The sequence below is a fragment of the Ranitomeya imitator genome, chromosome 1 (assembly GCF_032444005.1).
Source record: "Ranitomeya imitator isolate aRanImi1 chromosome 1, aRanImi1.pri, whole genome shotgun sequence".
Classification (NCBI taxonomy): Eukaryota; Metazoa; Chordata; class Amphibia; order Anura; family Dendrobatidae; genus Ranitomeya; species Ranitomeya imitator.
The window spans coordinates 918,055,894-918,078,843 of NC_091282.1; the positions used below are offsets into that span (position 1 = coordinate 918,055,894).

Here is a 22,950-nt window from a genome sequence, read left to right on the forward strand (position 1 = left end):
GAAGCTGTATGGTGGTTTTGTTTTTTTGCAGGACAAGATGAATTTTTCAGCTATACTATTTTTATCTCCAATTGACTTTTTGATTGCATTTTATTTCACCTTTTGTTTGGCAGTATGATGAAATCGCATAGTTTTTTTTACACGCTTTTTATTTATTTTTTCATGGCATTCCCTGAAGGGGTTAACTTGTTTGACAGTTTTATAGGTTGGGTTGCTCCAGATGTAGCAATATGAAGTGTGTGTACTTTTCTAATTTTTTTTTTTTTTTTTTTTACATAAATATACATATTTTTGGAAGAATATTTTATTCATTTTCTTTCATTCAATTTTTTTAAAACTTTTTTGTTACTTTTTTTTACTTATTCTCTCTATTAGACTTTAACATTCATTACTCTGATCGCTGGTATAATTCATTGCAGTGCACCAGTACTGCAATGTATTATACCTTTCAGTATTACACTGACAGGAGCCTCTTAGACCATGCTCCTGGCATGGTCTAAGCAGGCCACTGTTGCAGACAGACCCAGGGGTCGCCATGATGACCTCTGGCTTCCATGACAACAACTGGGACCTCTCGCTGGAGTTGCAGGGGCGCCGATCAAGTGGGAGAAGGAACCACCTCTCCTAGCCTTCCAAGTGCTGTGATTTATATTGATAGAGGCATTTATGAGGTTATACAGTTGAGTGCAGTGCAGATACTTCTCCTGGCAGTAACAGCCAGAGTTCAACTATCACGAAAGCCGAGCTCTCGGTGATCATCATGACATACCTATACGTTGGGAACTTACCTGACCATGATGTATAGGTATGTCAAAGGTTGTGTAGGGGTTTGTATATTGTAATCATATCCAAAGCATATTATTTAGCACTGTGTACTTACAATTGCTCATTTTGCCTTTACACCCAGATCATTATTTTCTTTTCTCTGACAGTTACAATATATACACCGCATCCTAAATATCACTGAATAAAATATTCCAGTTGCAAATCTTTATTCATTATACAGTACTGAACAATAAAACATAAAAATATAATATCCCATGGAGCTGTGGATTTGGAATGATACTCAAAATCAAAGAGAAGAAATAAATTACAGGCTCATCGAACTTCAATGGTAATGTCTCAAGACAAGGAAATGATGCTCAGTAGTGTATGTGGCATCCACTTGCCTGTATAACCTGCCTACACCACCTGGGCATGCTCCTGATGAGGCGGCAGAAGGTTTCCTGAGGCATCTCTTCCCAGACCTGGACTAAACCATCAATCAACTCATGGACCGTATGTGGTGCAACGTGGCGTTGGTGGTTTAAAGGAGACATAATGTCCCAGATGTGTTCAATTAGATTCAGGTCTGGGGAATGGGCAGGCCAGCCCATAGCATCAATGCCTTCATTATGCAGGAACTGATGACATACTTCAGCCACATGAGGTCTGACATTGTCATGCATCAGAAGAAACCCAGGGTCCACTGCACTTGCATATGGTCTCACAATGGGTCTGAAGATCTCATCCCGGTACCTAATGGTAGTCAGGGTACCTGTAGCCAGCACATAGAGGGCTGTACGGCAAACCAAAGAAATGCCTCCCCACACCATTACTGACCCACTTCCAAACCTGTCATGCTGGAGAATTTGGCATGCTGCAAAACAATCTCCACTGTGTCTCCAGACTCTGTCACATCTGACACATGTGCTCAGTGTGAACCTGCTCTCTTTCTTGAAGACCACAGGGCACCAATTATGAATTTGCCAATCTTGGTGTTCTCTGCAAATGCCAATCTCTCCGCACGGTATTTGGCTGTAAGCACAACACCCACTTGAGGTCGCGGGCCCTCATAGCACTCTCATGGAGTCTGTTTCTGACAATTTGAGCAGACTCATGGATGTTAATGGCCCGCTGGAGGTCATTTTGCAGGTCACTGGTACTGCTCCTCCTGTTCCTCCTTACACAAAGGAGGAGATAGCAGTCCTGCTGCTGGGTTGTTGCCCTCCTACAGCATCCTCCACGTCTCCTGGTGTACTGTCCTGTCTCCTGGTATCTGCTCCATGCTCTGGACACTGTACTGACAGACGCAGCTACCCTTCTTGCCACAGCTCACATTGAAGTGCTATCCAGGATAAGCTGCACTACCTGAGCAACTTCTGTGGGTTGTAAACACCACCTCATGCTACTGTACAGTACCTCTAGGGTTGAGAGAAATGACAAAATGCAAAAATGACCAAAACAGCAGACAAAAAGGATGAGAACAGAGAAATGATCTGTGGTCACTCCCTGCTGAACTACTCCTTAATAGAGGTTATCTAGCTAATTGCCTATCATTTTTACCTGTTGTCTGTTCCATTTGTACTGTTATGGCTGGCAATCAGGCAACACAGCGTGCAATAATCAGCGCACATACAGAGATCTGGCAATAACCAAAAACAATAGGACGAGCTCTGAGACGTGGAATCTCTGTAGACTGCAGTACCTGATCTATCCTCACACAACTATAAGCAGCAGTGGATTGCGCCTATCACTACCTATGCAACTCGGCACTGCCTGAGGAGCTGACTAGCCTGAAGATAGAAATACAAGCCTGACTTACCTCAGAGAAATACCCCAAAGGAATAGGCAGCCCCCCACATATAATGACTGTTAGCAAGATGAAAAGACAAACGTAGGAATGAAATAGATTCAGCAAAGTGAGGCCCGATATTCTAGACAGAGCGAGGATAGCAAAGAGAACTATGCAGTCTACAAAAAACCCTAAAACGAAAACCACGCAAAGGGGCAAAAAGACCCACCGTGCCGAACTAACAGCACGGCGGTGCACCCCTTTGCTTCTCAGAGCTTCCAGCAAAAGTTAATAGCAAGCTGGACAGAAAAAACAGAAAACAAACTAGAAGCACTTATCTAGCAGAGCAGCAGGCCCAAGGAAAGATGCAGTAGCTCAGATCCAACACTGGAACATTGACAAGGAGCAAGGAAGACAGACTCAGGTGGAGCTAAATAGCAAGGCAGCCAACGAGCTCACCAAAACACCTGAGGGAGGAAGCCCAGAGACTGCAATACCACTTGTGACCACAGAAGTGAATTCAGCCACAGAATTCACAACAGTACCCCCCCCTTGAGGAGGGGTCACCGAACCCTCACCAGAACCCCCAGGCCGACCAGGATGAGCCACATGAAAGGCACGAACAAGATCTGGGGCATGGACATCAGAGGCAAAAACCCAGGAATTATCTTCCTGAGCATAACCCTTCCATTTGACCAGATACTGGAGTTTCCGTCTAGAGACACGAGAATCCAAAATCTTCTCCACAATATACTCCAATTCCCCCTCCACCAAAACAGGGGCAGGAGGCTCCACAGATGGAACCATAGGTGCCACGTATCTCCTCAACAACGACCTATGGAATACATTATGTATGGAAAAGGAGTCTGGGAGGGTCAGACGAAAAGACACCGGATTGAGAATCTCAGAAATCCTATACGGACCAATAAAACGAGGTTTAAATTTAGGAGAGGAAACCTTCATAGGAATATGACGAGAAGATAACCAAACCAGATCCCCAACACGAAGTCGGGGTCCCACACGGCGTCTGCGATTAGCGAAAAGCTGAGCCTTCTCCTGGGACAAGGTCAAATTGTCCACTACCTGAGTCCAGATCTGCTGCAACCTGTCCACCACAGAATCCACACCAGGACAGTCCGAAGACTCAACCTGTCCTGAAGAGAAACGAGGATGGAACCCAGAATTGCAGAAAAATGGAGAGACCAAGGTAGCCGAGCTGGCCCGATTATTAAGGGCGAACTCAGCCAACGGCAAAAATGACACCCAATCATCCTGGTCAGCGGAAACAAAACATCTCAGATATGTTTCCAAGGTCTGATTGGTTCGTTCGGTCTGGCCATTAGTCTGAGGATGGAAGGCCGAGGAGAAAGATAGGTCAATGCCCATCCTACCACAAAAGGCTCGCCAGAACCTCGAGACAAACTGGGAACCTCTGTCAGAAACAATATTCTCAGGAATGCCATGTAAACGAACCACATGCTGGAAGAACAAAGGCACCAAATCAGAGGAGGAAGGCAATTTAACCAAGGGCACCAGATGGACCATTTTAGAAAAGCGATCACAGACCACCCAAATGACCGACATCTTTTGAGAAACGGGAAGGTCAGAAATGAAATCCATCGAAATATGTGTCCAAGGCCTCTTCGGGACCGGCAAGGGCAAAAGCAACCCACTGGCACGTGAACAGCAGGGCTTAGCCCTAGCACAAATTCCACAGGACTGCACAAAGGCACGCACATCCCGCGACAGAGACGGCCACCAGAAGGATCTAGCAACCAACTCCCTGGTACCAAAGATTCCTGGATGACCGGCCAGCACCGAACAATGAAGTTCAGAGATAACTTTACTAGTCCACCTATCAGGGACGAACAGTTTCTCGGCCGGACAACGATCAGGTTTATTAGCCTGAAATTTCTGCAACACTCTCCGCAAATCAGGAGAGATGGCAGACACAATGACTCCTTCCTTGAGGATACTCGCCGGCTCAGATAACCCCGGAGAGTCGGGCACAAAACTCCTAGACAGAGCATCCGCCTTCACATTTTTAGAGCCCGGAAGGTATGAAATCACAAAATCAAAACGAGCAAAAAATAACGACCAACGGGCCTGTCTAGGATTCAAGCGCTTGGCAGACTCAAGATAAGTAAGGTTCTTATGATCAGTCAAAACCACCACGCGATGCTTAGCACCCTCAAGCCAATGACGCCACTCCTCGAATGCCCACTTCATGGCCAGCAACTCTCGGTTGCCCACATCATAATTACGCTCAGCAGCAGAAAATTTCCTGGAAAAGAAAGCACATGGTTTGAACACTGAGCAACCAGAACCTCTCTGTGACAAAACCGCCCCTGCACCAATCTCAGAAGCATCAACCTCGACCTGGAACGGAAGAGAAACATCAGGTTGACACAACACAGGGGCACAGCAAAAACGACGCTTCAACTCCTGAAAAGCTTCCACGGCAGCAGAAGACCAATTAACCAAATCAGCACCCTTCTTGGTCAAATCGGTCAATGGTCTGGCAATGCTAGAAAAATTACAGATGAAGCGACGATAAAAATTAGCAAAGCCCAGGAATTTCTGCAGACTTTTTAGAGATGTCGGCTGGGTCCAATCCTGGATGGCCTGAACCTTAACCGGATCCATCTCGATAGTAGAAGGGGAAAAGATGAACCCCAAAAATGAAACTTTCTGCACACCGAAGAGACACTTTGATCCCTTCACGAACAAGGAATTAGCACGCAGTACCTGGAAAACCATTCTGACTTGCTTCACATGAGACTCCCAATCATCTGAGAAGATCAAAATGTCATCCAAGTAAACAATCAAGAATTTATCCAGATACTCACGGAAAATGTCATGCATAAAAGACTGAAAAACAGATGGAGCATTGGCAAGTCCGAACGGCATCACCAGATACTCAAAATGACCCTCGGGCGTATTAAATGCCGTTTTCCATTCATCTCCCTGCCTGATTCTCACCAGATTATACGCACCACGAAGATCAATCTTAGTAAACCAACTAGCCCCCTTAATCCGAGCAAACAAGTCAGAAATCAATGGCAAGGGATACTGAAACTTAACAGTGATCTTATTAAGAAGGCAGTAATCAATACACGGTCTTAGCGAACCATCCTTCTTGGCTACAAAAAAGAACCCTGCTCCCAATGGTGACGACGATGGGCGAATATGTCCCTTCTCCAGGGACTCCTTCACATAACTGCGCATAGCGGTGTGTTCAGGTACGGACAAATTAATTAAACGACCCTTAGGGAATTTACTACCAGGAATCAAATCGATAGCACAATCACAATTCCTATGCGGAGGTAGGGCATCGGACTTGGACTCTTCAAATACATCCTGAAAGTCCGACAAGAACTCTGGGATGTCAGAAGGAATGGATGACGAAATAGACAAAAATGGAACATCACCATGTACTCCCTGACAACCCCAGCTGGTTTCCGACATAGAGTTCCAATCCAATACTGGATTATGGGTTTGTAGCCATGGCAACCCCAACACGACCACATCATGCAAATTATGCAGTACCAGAAAGCGAATAACTTCCTGATGTGCAGGAGCCATGCACATGGTCAGCTGGGCCCAGTACTGAGGCTTATTCTTGGCCAAAGGTGTAGCATCAATTCCTCTCAACGGAATAGGACACCGCAAAGGCTCCAAGAAAAATCCACAACGTTTAGCATAATCCAAATCCATCAGATTCAGGGCAGCGCCTGAATCCACAAACGCCATGACAGAATACGATGACAAAGAGCACATTAAGGTAATGGACAAAAGGAATTTTGACTGTACAGTACCAATAACGGCAGAGCTATCGAACCGCCTAGTGCGTTTAGGACAATTAGAAATAGCATGAGTAGAATCACCACAATAGAAACACAGTCTGTTCAGACGTCTGTGTTCTTGCCGTTCTACTTTAGTCATAGTCCTGTCGCACTGCATAGGCTCAGGTTTACTCTCAGACAATACCGCCAGATGGTGCACAGATTTACGCTCGCGCAAGCGACGACCGATCTGAATGGCCAAGGACATAGACTCATTCAAACCAGCAGGCATAGGAAATCCCACCATTACATCCTTAAGAGCTTCAGAGAGACCCTTTCTGAACAAAGCCACTAGTGCAGATTCATTCCACAGAGTGAGTACTGACCACTTCCTAAATTTCTGACAATATACTTCTACATCATCCTGACCCTGGCATAAAGCCAGCAGATTTTTCTCAGCCTGATCCACTGAATTAGGCTCATCGTAAAGCAATCCCAGCGCCTGGAAAAATGCATCAACATTACTCAATGCAGAATCTCCTGGTGCAAGAGAAAACGCCCAGTCCTGTGGGTCGCCGCGCAAAAAAGAAATAATAATCAAAACCTGTTGAATAGGATTACCAGAAGAATGAGGTTTCAAGGCCAAAAATAGCTTACAATTATTTCTGAAGCTCAGGAACTTAGTTCTGTCACCAAAAAACAAATCAGGAATCGGAATTCTTGGTTCTAGCATCGATTTCTGATCAATATTATCTTGAATCTTTTGTACATTTACAACGAGATTATCCATTGAGGAGCACAGAGCCTGAATATCCATGTCCACAGCTGTGTCCTGAAGCACTCTAATGTCTAGGGGAAAAAAAAGACTGAAGACAGAGCTAAGAAAAAAAAATGATGTCAGGATTTCTTTTTTCCCTCTATTGGGAATCATTGGTTGGCTCCTTGTACTGTTATGGCTGGCAATCAGGCAACACAGCGTGCAATAATCAGCGCACATACAGAGATCTGGCAATAACCAAAAACAATAGGACGAGCTCTGAGACGTGGAATCTCTGTAGACTGCAGTACCTGATCTATCCTCACACAACTATAAGCAGCAGTGGATTGCGCCTATCACTACCTATGCAACTCGGCACTGCCTGAGGAGCTGACTAGCCTGAAGATAGAAATACAAGCCTGACTTACCTCAGAGAAATACCCCAAAGGAATAGGCAGCCCCCCACATATAATGACTGTTAGCAAGATGAAAAGACAAACGTAGGAATGAAATAGATTCAGCAAAGTGAGGCCCGATATTCTAGACAGAGCGAGGATAGCAAAGAGAACTATGCAGTCTACAAAAAACCCTAAAACGAAAACCACGCAAAGGGGCAAAAAGACCCACCGTGCCGAACTAACAGCACGGCGGTGCACCCCTTTGCTTCTCAGAGCTTCCAGCAAAAGTTAATAGCAAGCTGGACAGAAAAAACAGAAAACAAACTAGAAGCACTTATCTAGCAGAGCAGCAGGCCCAAGGAAAGATGCAGTAGCTCAGATCCAACACTGGAACATTGACAAGGAGCAAGGAAGACAGACTCAGGTGGAGCTAAATAGCAAGGCAGCCAACGAGCTCACCAAAACACCTGAGGGAGGAAGCCCAGAGACTGCAATACCACTTGTGACCACAGAAGTGAATTCAGCCACAGAATTCACAACATTGTACCATTTGTACATACCTATTACTAGTCCAGTCACAACACTATCTGTGAAGCACTCTTCTGCCTGCCTTCTGCCCTTGTACACATACCTATTACTAGTACGCTCACAGCAGGAGAAATTGATTCGCAATTGGTGGTGCTTTAGAACCGGAGAGGTTGATTTCACAGAAGTGTAATTGACTTGGAGTTACATTGTGTTGTTAAAGTGTTCTGTTTATTTTTTTGAGCAGTGTATATATAACTGTAAGATGTACTGTGTTTCTCTATATGGACAGAGAGGAATATATGTATCTATATATACTGTATGTATATATATATATATATATATACCATCGAAACCTTCAAAAAGAACCTGAAGACCCACCTCTTCAGACAAGCCTACAACCTGCAGTAACCACCGATCGACCAAACCGCTGCATGACCAGCTCTACCCTCACCTACTGTATTCTCACCCATCCCTTGTAGATTGTGAGCCTTCGTGGGCAGGGTCCTCATTCCTCCTGTACCAGTTATGACTTGTATTGTTTAAGATTATTGTACTTGTTTTTATTATGTATACCCCTCCTCACATGTAAAGCGCCATGGAATAAATGGCGCTATAACAATAAATAATAATAATAATAAATATATACATATACATATATATATATATATATATATATATATATATATATATATATACGGTTGAAACCGGAAGTTTACATCCACTATATAATAAGACACATATGCATGTTTTTCTTAATATCTGATATGAAATCTTCAAGCGAAACATGCATTGGGGCAGTGGGGACGCCACACACAAGCCCTACATTTATTTAAGTGCTGCCCTTTCCCTTGTACCATTAGCCAAATAATTATACAGGGAACAGTATATCCCTCTATTAAATGTTATGTATTAGTGGCTTTAATTACACTGCAGTCTGCAGGCACTCTTGTCACTGTATTATACAAATTGTGCTGGCTCTCTCCACTTGGTATGCAGTTAACTTGAATACATTAGTGTTATGTATAAATTTTAATCATGATTAAATAAATGCTGTTTTTATTGGCATTATATACTATAGCTTGTTGTTGTTAATGAAATCAGAATAAGTTTTAGGTCAATTAGGATTACCATAATTATTAATATTTGCCAAATGCCAGAATAATGAAAGAGAATGTTTAAAGCATTTTTATTACTTACTGCAAAGTCAAAAGTTTACATACATTTCATTAGTATTTGGTACCATTGCCCTTAAACTGAATGACTTGGGTCAAACTTTTGTGATATCTTTCCACAAACTTCTTCAACTAGTTAGTCGGAATTTGGGCCCATTCCTACGGACAAAAATGGTGTAACTGATCAAGGTGTTTTTGGTAGCCTTGCTCACACCTGCCTTTTCAGCTTTGTCCATAAATTTTCAATAGGATTGAGATCAGGGCTTTGGGATGGCCACTCCAAAACATTGACTTTGTTATCCTTAAGCTAATTTGTTACCATTTTGGCAGTATTTTTCAGGTCATTGTTCATTTGGAAACCTATTTCCGCCCAAGTTTTAACTTCCTGACTGATATCTTGAGATGTTGCTTCAGTATTGCCACATAATCTTCTTTTCTCATGATGCCATCTATTTTGTGAAATGCACCAGTCCCTCCTACAGCAAAACAACTCCACAACATGATGCTGCCACCCCCGTGTTTCACAGTTGGGATGGTGTTCTTAGGCTTACAAGCGTCTCCCTTTTTACTCCAAAGGTAACGATGGTTATTATGCCCAAAAATTTTAATTTTAGTTTCATCAGACCACAGGATATATCTCCAAAAATTAAGATCTTTGTTCCTGTGTGCATTTGCAAACATTAATCTGGCCTTTTATGCTTCTTTTGGAGTAAGGGCTTCTTCCTGGCAGAGTGGCCTTTCAGCCCATATTGATACAGTACTCATTTCACTGTGGATATTGACACAATCTTACCAGCTTCTGCCATCATCTTCAGAAGGTATTTTGCTATTGTCCTTGGGATGATATGCACATGTAGCGCCAAAGCATGTTCATGTCTGGGACACAGAACCAGTCTCCTTCCTGAGCGGTATGATGGTTGGACATTTCCATCTCGTTTGTACTTGCATATCATTGTTTGTACAGATGAACGAGGCATCTTCAGGAATCTAGAAATTGTACCCAAATTTGAGCCAGACTTGTGCAAGTCCACAATTCTCTTCCTGATATCTTGGCTGATTTCTATAAACTTTCCCATGATGCTACACAAAGAAGCAGTGTGTTTCAGGTTTGTATTAAAATACATCCACAGGTGTGTCTCTGATTAACTCAAATGTTGCCAAAACAACTTCCAAACACATGACATCATCATATGGGAAGTCCAGAATTGTTTAAAGGCATGGTAATCTTAGTGTATGTAAACTTTTGACTTTGTAGTAAATAAAAATGCCTTAAAACATTCTCTCTCTCTCTCTCATTATCCTGGCATTTGGCAAATAATAATGGTAATCCTAATTGACCGAAACGGGAAAATTTATTCTGATTTTATGTCAGATATTCAGAAAAACAAGCTTATGTGTCATTTTATATAGTGTATGTAAAATTCTGGTTTCAAATGTATATATTTATAATGTTTTATATAATAAATCCCTCCATGACTTTATTACCATGTAGACAATGACATTACATCTTTCCATTAAGTCTTTTAGTGCATTATGGGGTTAAATATTGAAAAAATTTTACCGTCTTTTGAGTCCAACTCAAAATCTGAATTTGTGACAGGCTCATCTATTTCTTCAATGTGATAAAGATCATCAAATTCACCCCAGCGCATCATTCCACTAAAAAAAAAAGCAAGTGTCTATATTTGACATTGAATACAGTAAAATGAGGGTTACAGATTTATACACACATGGTCAAAATTGTTGGTACCCCTCGTTTAATGACAGAAAAACCCACAATGATCACAGAAATAACTTGAATCTGACAAAAGTAATAATAAATAAAAATCTATGAAAATGAACAAATGAGAGTCAGACATTGCTTTTCAACCATGCTTCCACAGAATTTACAAAATTATAATACTCATGAAATAGGCCTAGAAAGAAATGATGGTACCCTTAACTTAATATTTTGTTGCACATCCTTTTGAGGCAATCACTGCAATCAAACAAAACCTGTAACTAGGGTTGAGCGACTTTTACTTTTATAGGATCGGGTCGGGTTTCACGAAACCCGACTTTTTCAAAAGTGCATTGGGTTTCCAATGGTTCCCAGGGTCTGAAGGAGAGGAAACTCTCCTTCAGGCCCTGCGATCCATATTTAAGTGTAAAATAAAGAATTAAAATAAAAAATATCGCTATACTCACCCTCGGACGCGCCCTCGTACTAACCGGGAACCTTCCTTCCTTCGATTCAGCGCTTGCAGGACCTTACGGTGACGTCGCGGCTTGTCATTGGTCGCGTGACCGCTCTCGCGACCAATCACAAGCCGCGACGTCACCGCAAGGTCCTGCAAGCGCTGATTCTTAGGAAGGAAGGCTGCTGGAAAGAAGCAGGGGGCGTCCGAGGGTGAGTATATTCCTATTAGGTATATACTCACCCTCGGACGCGCCCTGCTTCTTTCCGGCAGCCTTCCTTCCTAAGAATCAGCGCTTGCAGGACCTTGCGGTGACGTCGCGGCTTGTGATTGGTCGCGCGAGCGGTCACATGGGCGGTCGCGCGACCAATCACAAGCCGCGACGTCACCGCAAGGTCCTGCAAGCGCTGATTCTTAGGAAGGAAGGCTGCTGGAAAGAAGCAGGGCGCGTCCGAGGGTGAGTATATTCCTATTAGGTATATACTCACCCTCGGACGCACCCTGCTTCTTTCCGGCAGCCTTTCTTCCTTCGAATCAGCATTTGCAGGACCTTGCGGTGACGTCGCGGCTTGTGATTGGTCATGTGACCGCTCGCGCGACCAATCACAAGCCGCGACGTCACCGCAAGGTCCTGCAAGCGCTGATTCTTAGGAAGGAAGGCTGCTGGAAAGAAGCAGGGCGCGTCCGAGGGTGAGTATATTCCTATTAGGTATTCCTATTAGGTATATACTCACCCTCGGACGCGCCCTGCTTCTTTCCGGCAGCCTTCCTTCCTAAGAATCAGCGCTTGCAGGACCTTGCGGTGACGTCGCGGCTTGTGATTGGTCGCGCGAGCGGTCAAATGGGCGGTCGCACGACCAATCACAAGCCGCGACGTCACTGCAAGGTCCTGCAAACGCTGATTCGAAGGAAGAAAGGCTGCCGGTTAGTACCAGGGCGTGTCAGAGGGTAAGTATAGCGATATTTTTTATTTTAATTCTTTATTTTACACTTAAATATGGATTTCGATACCGATTTCCGATATTGCAAACATATCGGAACTCGGGATCGGAATTCCGATACCAGATTCAGAAGATCGCCGACTTCATGGCCGACCCCACACAGGGGTCGGGTCGGGTTTCATGAAACCCGACTTTGCCAAAAGTCGGCGACTTCTGAAAATGGCCGACCCATTTCGCTCAACCCTACCTGTAACTATCAATGAGACTTCTGCTCCTCTCGACAGGTATTTAGCCCACTCCTCAAGAGCAAACTGCTCCAGTTTTCTCATGCTTGAAGGTTGCCTTTTCCAGACGGCATGTTTTAACTCTTTCCAAAGATGCTCAATATGAATTAGGTCTTAGCCATTCTTGGGTGTTTTTAGCTGTGTGTTTTGGGTCATTATCATGTTTCAAGACCCATAATCGGCGTATGAAACCAAGCTTTCTCACACTAGGCAGTACATTTCTCTCTAAAATCCCTTGATAGTCTTGAGATTTCATTGTACCCTGCACAGATTCTAGACACCCTGTGCCAGATGCAGAAAAGCAGCCCCAGAACATAACAGATCCTCCTCCATGTTTCACAGTAGGGACAGTGTTCTTGTTAAGACTGGCGGAACGCACCAAGTAAGATGATATAGATGCGTTCGCAGTCCGGGGTCCACCGTGCAGGCGAAACCCGCTGCTAGTAAACGACAGACTATATGGCGGTACTAAAAGTATAAACACGTGGGTAAAACCTCACCCAATGTGAAGAAAGCAATCCTGTTAAGTCACAGGACCGCGGTACCGCACATAGAGCGCGAGCAAGTAGTCAGCAAACTTAACCCCGAAAGGGATTGAAGTCCGATTAGACCCTTGCTGGCACAACACCGCAACTGGGTGTGTAATGAACCTTATTAGTAATAAAAGAGCACAAGAGTGCGTGCGATGCCGCACTGACGGACGCCACTAACCACCCAGGCTTGGGTATGGAAAGCGCAATGCAAGCGCACGGCGCCGTACTGGCAGGCACAGCTATAGGACGTTGTGATGTGTGTAACATACAGATGGATAGTCGGGCGCTAGAGAGCTACCATCATCCGCGAGCAATCAACAACTCTAGGGAGGGATACTTAGGAGCTTTCATCCATCGACATACATCCATCTACACACACACACAATAATTGTACACTAGCGCATGGCCGTGCGGTCATGCGCAGTTTATATAGTTGCAGGACAGGAAGTGGCCACAGAAACTTTGCCCTTCCAAGACCTGCCGAGAGGACCAATGGAATGCGCTGCAGAGCCTGAGCACATGACCCTCGATCTCCAACGGGAGATCTTGCCCTGGGCATGCTCAGTGTGCGCAAATAAGGACTTAGTCCCAGAGAAGTCCGCTCGTTGCTGACCAGCACTGACTTTAATGGCAGGAGCTGAAGAAGCAGCAGTAACTCTCTGTACAGAGCGAGACCGAGCAAGACGCCGGGACCGATGTCCCTGCTGAGCAGACTCCACTGCGGCTGGATAGGAATGGGAGACCGCAGCGGAGACGGCCCGAGATTCCCCCTGTGCAGAAGTGGGAACTCGAGACCTAACAGTTCTTTTCTTGATATGCTTCATTTTTCCGTCTGTGAGCATAAAGCTGATGTGCCTTGCCAAAAAGTTTCATTTTTGTCTCATCTGTCCATAGGGCATTTTCTCCCAGAAGCTTTGGGGCTTGTAAACATGTAGTTTGGCAAATTCCAGTCTGGCTTTTTTTATAATTTTGTTTCAATAATGGTGGCCTCCTTGGTCATCTCCCATGAAGTCCACTTTGACTCAGACAACAACGTATAGTGTGATCTGACACTGATGTTCCATGAGCTTGAAGTTCACCTATAATCTGTGTAGAAGTTTTTCTAGGCTCTTTTGTTACCATTCGTATTATACATCTCTTTGATTTGTCATCAATTTTTCTCCTGCAGCCACGTCCAGGGAAGTTTGCTACAGTCCCATGGATCATAAATTTCTGAATCATATGTGCAACTGTAGTAACAGGAACATCAAGCTGCTTGGAGATGGTCTTATAACTTTTACCTTTAACATGTTTGTCTATAATTTTCTTTCTAATCTCCTGAGACAACTCTTTCCTTCGCTTCCTCTGGTCCATTTTGAGTGTGATACACACCATGTCACCAAACAGCACAGTGAGTATCTGTAGCCCTATATACAGGCCCACTGATTCCAAGATTGTAGACACCTGTGCTGCAAATTAGTGGACACACCTTGATTTAACATGTCCCTTTTGTCACATTATTTTCAGGGGTACCATAATTTCTAGGAAAATAGGAAAAATTGGAGTCCAGCTCAACAGGACTGGATTTTCCTTTTCTTTTTCAAAAGAAAATATAGTGCATAGAAAAGAAAAATGTACAAGGTCGACATGACCCAGTCGACACGTTTCGACTACACTAAGCAGTCTTACTCATGACTCAAGAGCAAGGCTGCTTAGAGCAGCCAAAACTTGTCGACTGGGTCATGTCGACCATGTAAATTTTTCTTTTGTGTGCACTATATTTTCTTTTTAAAAAATAAAAATAAAAGGAAAATCCAGTCCTGTCAAGCCAGACTCCAATTTTTCCTATTTTCCTTGATGTGAGGCCAGGGCGAGGCCAGTGTCTGAGCCCCAGGTGGATGAGCACAGAGCTACTAGGTGAGCTGGAATCAAGTTTTTACCATAATTTCTGTCCAGACCTTTTTTTTTTTTTTTTTTTTTTTTTTAATTCTGTGGAAGCATAGTTGAAAAGCAATGTCTGACTTTCATTTGTTCATTTTCATAGATCTTTTATTTATTATTACCGTATATACTCGAGTATAAGCTGACCCGAATATAAGCCGAGACCCCTAATTTTGCCACAAAAAACTGGGAAAACTTATTGACTCGAGTATAAGCCTAGGGTAGGAAATGCAGCAGCTACTGGTAAATTTCAAAAATAAAAATAGATACCAATAAAAGTAAAATTGAATGAGACATCAGTAGGTTAAGTGTTAAAATGTGCCACATATAATGCTCCATACAGTTCATTATGGCCCCATAAGATGCTCGATATAAAAATGTGCCACATATAATGCTCCATACAGTTCATTATGGCCCCATAAGATAATCCATATAAAAATGTGCTACATTTAATGCTCCATACAGTTCATTATGGCCCCATAAGATGCTCCATATAAAAATGTGCCACATATAATGCTGCTGCAATAAAAAAAATGACATACTCACCTCTCATTACTGCCCGCTGCTCCTCAGCGTCCTGTCTCTCCACAGTGACTGTTCAGACAGAGAGTGGCACGCACACTAATACGTCATCGCGCCCTCTGACCTGAACAACCACTGCAGAGGATGCGGAAGATGGAACAGCGGTGGAACGGGGAAAGTTGAATATGAAATACTCACCTGGTCCTGGCACGGTCCTGGGCAGTTTTTCCTGGACAGATGGTCTCCGGCGCCGGCAGCTTCTTCCTCTGTTCAGCGGTCACTGATACCGCTCATTACAGTAATGAATATGCGGCTCCACCCATATGGGAGTGGGGTTCATATTCATTACTTTAATGAGAGGTACCACGTGACTGCTGAACAGAGGAAGAGCTGCGGGCGCCGGAGACCATGGGACATACAGGGACCACGCCAGGAGCGCCGTTAGCAGGTGAGTATGTGACAGTCGTCGCTCCCCCTCCCCCACCGATCATGACTCGAGTATAAGCCAAGAGGGGCACATTCAACCCAAAAAAATGGGCTGAAAATCTCAGCTTATACTCAGTATATATGGTACTTTTGTCAGATTCAAGTTATTTCTGTGACCATTGTGGGTTTTTTGTCATTAAACGAGGGGTACCAACAATTTTGACCATGTGTGTATATGATATTCCACACATCTTTGTGGTATCTATGTATGTGTGTTTGTTTGTTTTATTGGCAACCAGGCCAAATAACAAAGCAAAGAACACTAAATGAGAATCTGTCAGTAGGTTTTTGCTAAGTAATCTGAGCACAGCACGAGATAGGGGATGAAATTCATCTTTCAGTGATGTTTCTCTTTTTTGACTGTATACTGTTTACTTACTGGACTGCAGCTCATGCGCCTGCTAGATGGACCACACCCCTTCCTTGATAAGCAGCTCACTCTCAACAGAATATACAGAGAGCTGTAGTGTAGGCGGGGTTAGCTTTCTTAGCTCTGCTACATGCTACATCTACAAACTCTGAATGTGTCACAACTGCTGCACCCTATTTGGAGTCAGGTCTCTTTTCCTTCATTGTGCTGCTCTCATATGAGGTAGCGAAAATCTGGTGACAGATTCCCTTTAAATCACATATTCCTACATAAGTATCATGGTCTGCATCAGTTGCACTTATACCACTGCCTTCACTTTTTGTTTTCACTTTTTATGCTGAATTAACCCCTTAAGCCCCGAGGGTGGTTTGCACGTTAATGACCGGGCCAATTTTTACAATTCTGACCACTGTCCCTTTATGAGGTTATAACTCTGGAACGCTTCAACGGATCTTGGCGATTCTGACATTGTTTTCTCGTGACATATTGTGCTTCATTTTAGTGGTAACATTTGTTCAATATAACTTGCGTTTATTTGTGAAAAAAACGGAAATTTGGCGAAAATTTAGAAAATTTCGCAATTTTCCAACTTTAAATTTTTATGCCCTTAAATCACATAGATATGTCACGCAAAATACTTAATAAGTAACATTTCCCACATGTCTACTTTACATCTGCACAATTTTGGAACCAAAATTTTTTTTGTTAGGGAGTTATAAGGGTTAAAAGTTGACCAGCAATTTCTCATTTTTACAACACCATTTTTTTTTTAGGGACCACATCTCATTTGAAGTCATTTTGAGGGGTCTATATGATAGAAAATACCCAAGTGTGACACCATTCTAAAAACTGCACCCCTCAAGGTGCTCAAAACCACATTCAAGAAGTTTATTAACCCTTCAGGGGTTTCACAGGAATTTTTGGAATGTTTAAATAAAAATGAATATTTAACTTTTTTTCACACAAAATTTATTTCAGCTCCAATTTGTTTTATTTTACCAAGGGTAACAGGATAAAATGGATGCCAAACATTGTTGTACAATCTGTACTGAGTACGCTGATACCCCATATGTGGGGGTAAACCACTGTTTGGGCGCATGGCAGAGCTCGGAAGGGAAGGAGCGCCATTTGACTTTTCAATGCAAAATTGACAGGAATTGAGATGGGACGCCATGTTGCGTTTGGAGAGCCCCTCATGTGCCTAAACATTGAAACCCCCCACAAGTGACACCATTTTGGAAAGTAGACAACCTAAGGAACTTATCTAGATGTGTGGTGACCACTTTGACCCACCCAGTGCTTCACAGACGTTTATAATGCAGAGCCGTAAAAATAAAAAATCATATTTTTTCACAAAAATGATCTTTTCGCCTCCAATTTTTTATTTTCCCAAGAGTAAGAGAAGAAATTGGACCTCAAAAATTGTTGTCCAATTTGTCCTGAGTACGCTGATACCCCATATATGGGTGTAAACCATTGTTTGGGCGTATGGCAGAGCTCGGGAGGGAAGGAGCGCCATTTGACTTTTCAATGCAAAATTTACTGGAATTGAGATGGGACGCCATGTGTTGTGAATTTTGTGGCAGAGCTCCCTCCTGTGGTCACAAGTGGTACTTCGGCTGATTCTCTCTGTGAGCTTCTGTTGTTGGAGGGAAGTGGTACTGCGGCTTCTGAGTTTCCTCCCTCAGGTGATCTTGTGAGCTCGTTAGGTGCTTCTCTACTTAACTCCACCTAATGCTTTGATCCTGGCTTCCTGTCAATGTTCCAGTGTTGGACTTGCTTTTCCCTGGATCGTTCCTGTGGCCTGCTGCTCTGCATAGCTAAGTTCTTCTTTGCTATTTGTTTGCTATTTTTTCTGTCCAGCTTGTCTAATTTGTTGCTGGAAGCTCTGGGACGCAAAGGGTGTACCTCCGTGCCGTTAGTTCGGTACGGAGGGTCTTTTTGCCCCCTTTGCGTGGTTTTCTTTAGGGTTTTATGTAGACCGCAAAGTTACCTTTTCTATCCTCGCTCTATTAAGAAAGTCGGGCCTCACTTTGCTGAATCTATTTCATCTCTACGTTTGTCTTTTCATCTTAACTCACAGTCATTATATGTGGGGGGCTGCCTTTTCCTTTGGGGTATTTCTCTGAGGCAAGGTAGGCTTATTTTCTATCTTCAGGCTAGTTAGTTTCTCAGGCTGTGCCGAGTTGCATAGGCAGAGTTAGGCGCAATCCACGGCTGCCTCTAGTATTGTTTGGAGAGGATTAGGGATTGCGGTCTGCAGAGTTCCCACGTCTCAGAGCTCGTTCTATTATTTTGGGTTATTGTCAGATCACTGTATGTGCTCTGACCGCTATGTCCATTGTGGTACTGAATTGCCTTTCATAACCCCCACAAGTGACACCATTTTGAAAAGTAGACCCCTTAAGGAACTTATCTAGATGTGTGGTGAGCACTTTGACCCAACAAGTGCTTCACAGAAGTTTACAATGCAGAGCCGTAAAAATAAAAAATCTTATTTTTTCACAAAAATGATCTTTTCGCCCCCAATTTTTTATTTTCCCAAGGGTAAGAGAAGAAATTAGACCACAAAAGTTGTTGTGCAATTTGTCGTGAGTGCGACGATACCCCATATGTGGGGGTAAACCACTTTTTGGGCGCATAGCAGAGCTCGGAAGGGAAGGAGCGCCATTTGACTTTTCAATGCAAAATTGACTGGAATTAAGATGGGACCCCATGTTGGTTTGGAGAGCCCCTGATGTGCCTAAACATTAAAACCCCCCACAAGTGACACCATTTTGGAAACTAGACCCCCTAATGAACTTATCTAGATGTGTTTTGAGAGCTTTGAACCCCCAAGTGTTTCACTACAGTTTATAACGCAGAGCCGTTAAAATAGTTTTTTTTTTTTTTGCAAAAATTATTTTTTAGCCCCCAGTTTTGTATTTTTACAAGGGTAACAGAATAAATTGGACCCCAAAAGTTGTTGTCCAATTTGTCCTGAGTACGCTGATACCCCATATGTGGGGGGGAACCACTGTTTGGGCGTATGGCAGAGCTCGGAAGGGATGGAGCGCCATTTGGAAAGCAGACTTAGATGGATTGGTCTGCAGGAGTCACGTTGCATTTGCAGAGCCCCTGATGTACCCAAACAGTAAAAAAACCCCACAAGTGACCCCACATTAGAAACTAGACGTCCCAAGGAACTTATCTAGATGTGTTGTGAGAACTTTGAACCCCTAAGTGTTTCACTACAGTTTATAACGCAGAGCCGTGAAAATAAAAATTCTTTTTTTTTCACAAAAATGATTTTTTAGCCCCCAGCTTTGTATTTTTACAAGGGTAACAGAATAAATTGGACCCCAAAAGTTGTTGTCCAATTTGTCCTGAGTACGCTGATACCCCATATGTGGGGGGGAACCACTGTTTGGGCGCATGGCAGTGCTCGGAAGGGAAGGAGCGCCATTTGGTATGCAGACTTAGATGGATTGGTCTGCAGGCGTCACGTTGCATTTGCAGAGCCCCTGATGTACCCAAACAGTACAAACCCCCCACAAGTGACCTCATATTGGAAACTAGACCTCCCACGGAACTTATCTAGATGTGTTGTGAAAACTTTGAACCCCCAAGTGTTTCACTACAGTTTACAACGCAGAGCCGTGAAAATAAAAAATCCTTTTTTTCCCCACAAAAATGATTTTTAGCCCCCCAAATTTTTATTTTCCCAAGGATAACAAGAGAACTTGGACCCAAAAAGTTGTTGTCCAATTTGTCTCGAGTACGATGATACCTCATATGTTGGGGTAAACCCCTGTTTGGGCGCACGGGAGAGCTCGGAAGTGAAGGAGCACTGTTTTACTATTTCAATGCAGAATTGGCTGGAATTGAGATCCGACGCCATGTCGCGTTTGGAGAGCCCCTGATGTGCCTAAACAGTGGAAACCCCCCAATTATAAATGAAACCCTAATCCAAACGCACCCCTAACCCTAATCCCAACTGTAACCCTAATCCCAACCCTAACCCTAATCCCAACGGTAACCCTAACCACACCCCTAACCCTGACACACCCCTAACCCTAATCCCAACCCTAATCCCAACCGTAAATGTAATCCAAACCCTAACCCTAGCCCTAACCCTAATGGGAAAATGGAAATAAATACATTTTTTTAAATTTTATTATTTTTCCCTAAGGCTAGGTTCACATTGCGTTAGGGAAATCCGTTTAGCGCTAGCGGATTGCGCTAACGCAATGTCTTTTTAGGTGTCGTGTTTAGTGGTCGCGTTAACGTCCCCGCTCTGGAAGATCGGGGATCGGACCTCGGGCACGCCGCTGCAAGCAGCGTCCGAGGCGCGCCACAAAAGAACGGCACCTTGCTAGCGCGAGCCGAAATTGGCACGCTCTAGCGATGCGCTACACCCAAAAATCACATTGCTGTCAATGGGTGTGCTAACGCAGGGGTCCCCAACTCCAGTCCTCAAGGCCCACCAACATGTCATGTTTTCAGGATTTCCTTAGTCTTGCCCAGGTAATAATTGCATCACCTGTGCAATGCAAAGGAAATCCTGAAAACATGACCTGTTGGTGGGCCTTGAGGACTTGAGTTGGGGACCCCTGTGCTAACGGACCCGTTGCACGGCGTTAATTGTGACATTTTCGCTGTGCAACGCTGTCCGTTAGCGTTAACCCATTAATGCAATGTGAACCTAGCCTAACTAAGGGGGTGATGAAGGGGGGTTTGATTTACTTTTATAGCGTTTTTTATATCGGATTTTTATGATTGGCAGCTGTCACACACTAAAAGACGCTTTTTATAGCAAAAAAGTTTTTGCGTCTCCACATTTTGAGACCTATAATTTTTCCATATTTTGGTCCACAGAGTCATGTGAGGTCTTGTTTTTTGCGGGACGAGTTGATGTTTTTATCGGTAACATTTTCGGACACGTGACAGTTTTTGATCGCTTTTTATTCCGATTTTTTGTGAGGCAGAATGACCAAAAACCAGCTATTCATGAATTTCTTTTGGGGGAGGCGTTTATACCGTTCCGCGTTTGGTAAAATTGATAAAGCAGTTTTATTCTTCGGGTCAGTACGATTACAGCGATACCTCATTTATATAATTTTTTTTATGTTTTGGCGCTTTTATACGATAAAAGCTATTTTATAGAAAAAATAATTATTTTGGCATCGCTTTATTCTGAGGACTATAACTTTTTTATTTTTTTGGTTATGATGCTATATGGCAGCTCGTTTTTTGCGGGACAAGATGACGTTTTCAGAGGTACCATGGTTATTTATATCCGTCTTTTTGATCGCGTGTTATTCCACTTTTTGTTCAGCATTATGATAATAAAGCGTTGTTTTTTGGCTCGTTTTTTTTTTTTTCTTACGGTGTTCACTGAAGGGGTTAACTAGTGGGCTAGTTTTATATGTCGGGTCGTTACGGACGCGGCAATACTAAATATGTGTACTTTTATTGTTTTGTTTGTTTTTTTTAGATAAAGAAATGTATTTATGGGAATAATATTTTTTTTTTCTTCTTTATTTAGGAATTTTTTTTTTTTTTTTTTTTTTAACACGTGTGGAAATTTTTTTTTTTACTTTTTCACTTTGTCCCAGGGGGGGACATCACAGATCACCGATCTGACAGTGTGCACAGCACTCTGTCAGATCGGTGATCTGACATACAGCCGGGCAGGATTAGAGCTGCAGCTGCAGCCTGATCCTGACCCGGAAGTGCTCCCTGCAGGACCCGGATGCAGCCCCGTGGCCATTTTGGATCCGGGGACTGCAGGGAGAAGACGCTCGGTACACGGTGAGTACATCACCGTGTACCGATCGTCTCAGGGAAGCCCGCAGGGAGCCCCCTCCCTGCGCGATGCTTCCCTGCACCGCCGACACACCGCGATCATCTTTGATCGCGGTGTGCCGGGGGTTAATGTGCCGGGAGCGGTCCGTGACCGCTCCTGGCACATAGTGCCGGATGTCAGCTGCGATAGTCAGCTGACACCCGGCCGCGCTCCCCCCGTGAGCGCAGCCGATCGCATATGACGTACTATCCCGTCACTGGGAATTAAGTCCCAGGTCACCTGGACGGGATAGTACGTCATATGGGATTAAGGGGTTAAAGGAAATGTATAATTCGAAAATTACCCATTGTTTAAACCAGGTTTTTATGCTTAATTTTTTTTTTAAAACATTTTCTCTAACTTTTTCTATTTTTCATATTATAGTCTACATTATAAATAAAATCCTGTAATTTTTACAATGATCACTAAGATTAATACTAGACTCATACTTTCCATTCTGGATAGGAAGCCACATGAACATAGACAGCAATAAATTGGCTCTTGTTCATTAACTTCTACATAAGACCTTTCGAGGCAAGCACTGAGGAAAGATCATTATTATCAATTATTATCATTATTATTATAATGATTAGTGATGAGCGAATATACTCGTTACTCGAGATTTCCCGAGCACGCTCGCGTGACCTCCGAGTATTTGTAAGTACTGGGAGATTTAGTTTTCATCACAGCAGCTGA

General features: G+C 43.5%; 1 protein-coding gene across 1 annotated transcript in view; it reads right to left on the minus strand.

The window, feature by feature from the left end:
- The window catches only part of LOC138654949 (ras association domain-containing protein 6-like), a 112,575-nt gene that overhangs the window by 70,281 nt on the left and 19,344 nt on the right, over positions 1–22,950 (minus strand). The window contains exon 4 of the mRNA XM_069743535.1: positions 10,756–10,853. Coding sequence (XP_069599636.1) covers positions 10,756–10,853 — 98 coding nt within the window. The remainder of the gene's footprint in view (positions 1–10,755; positions 10,854–22,950) is intronic.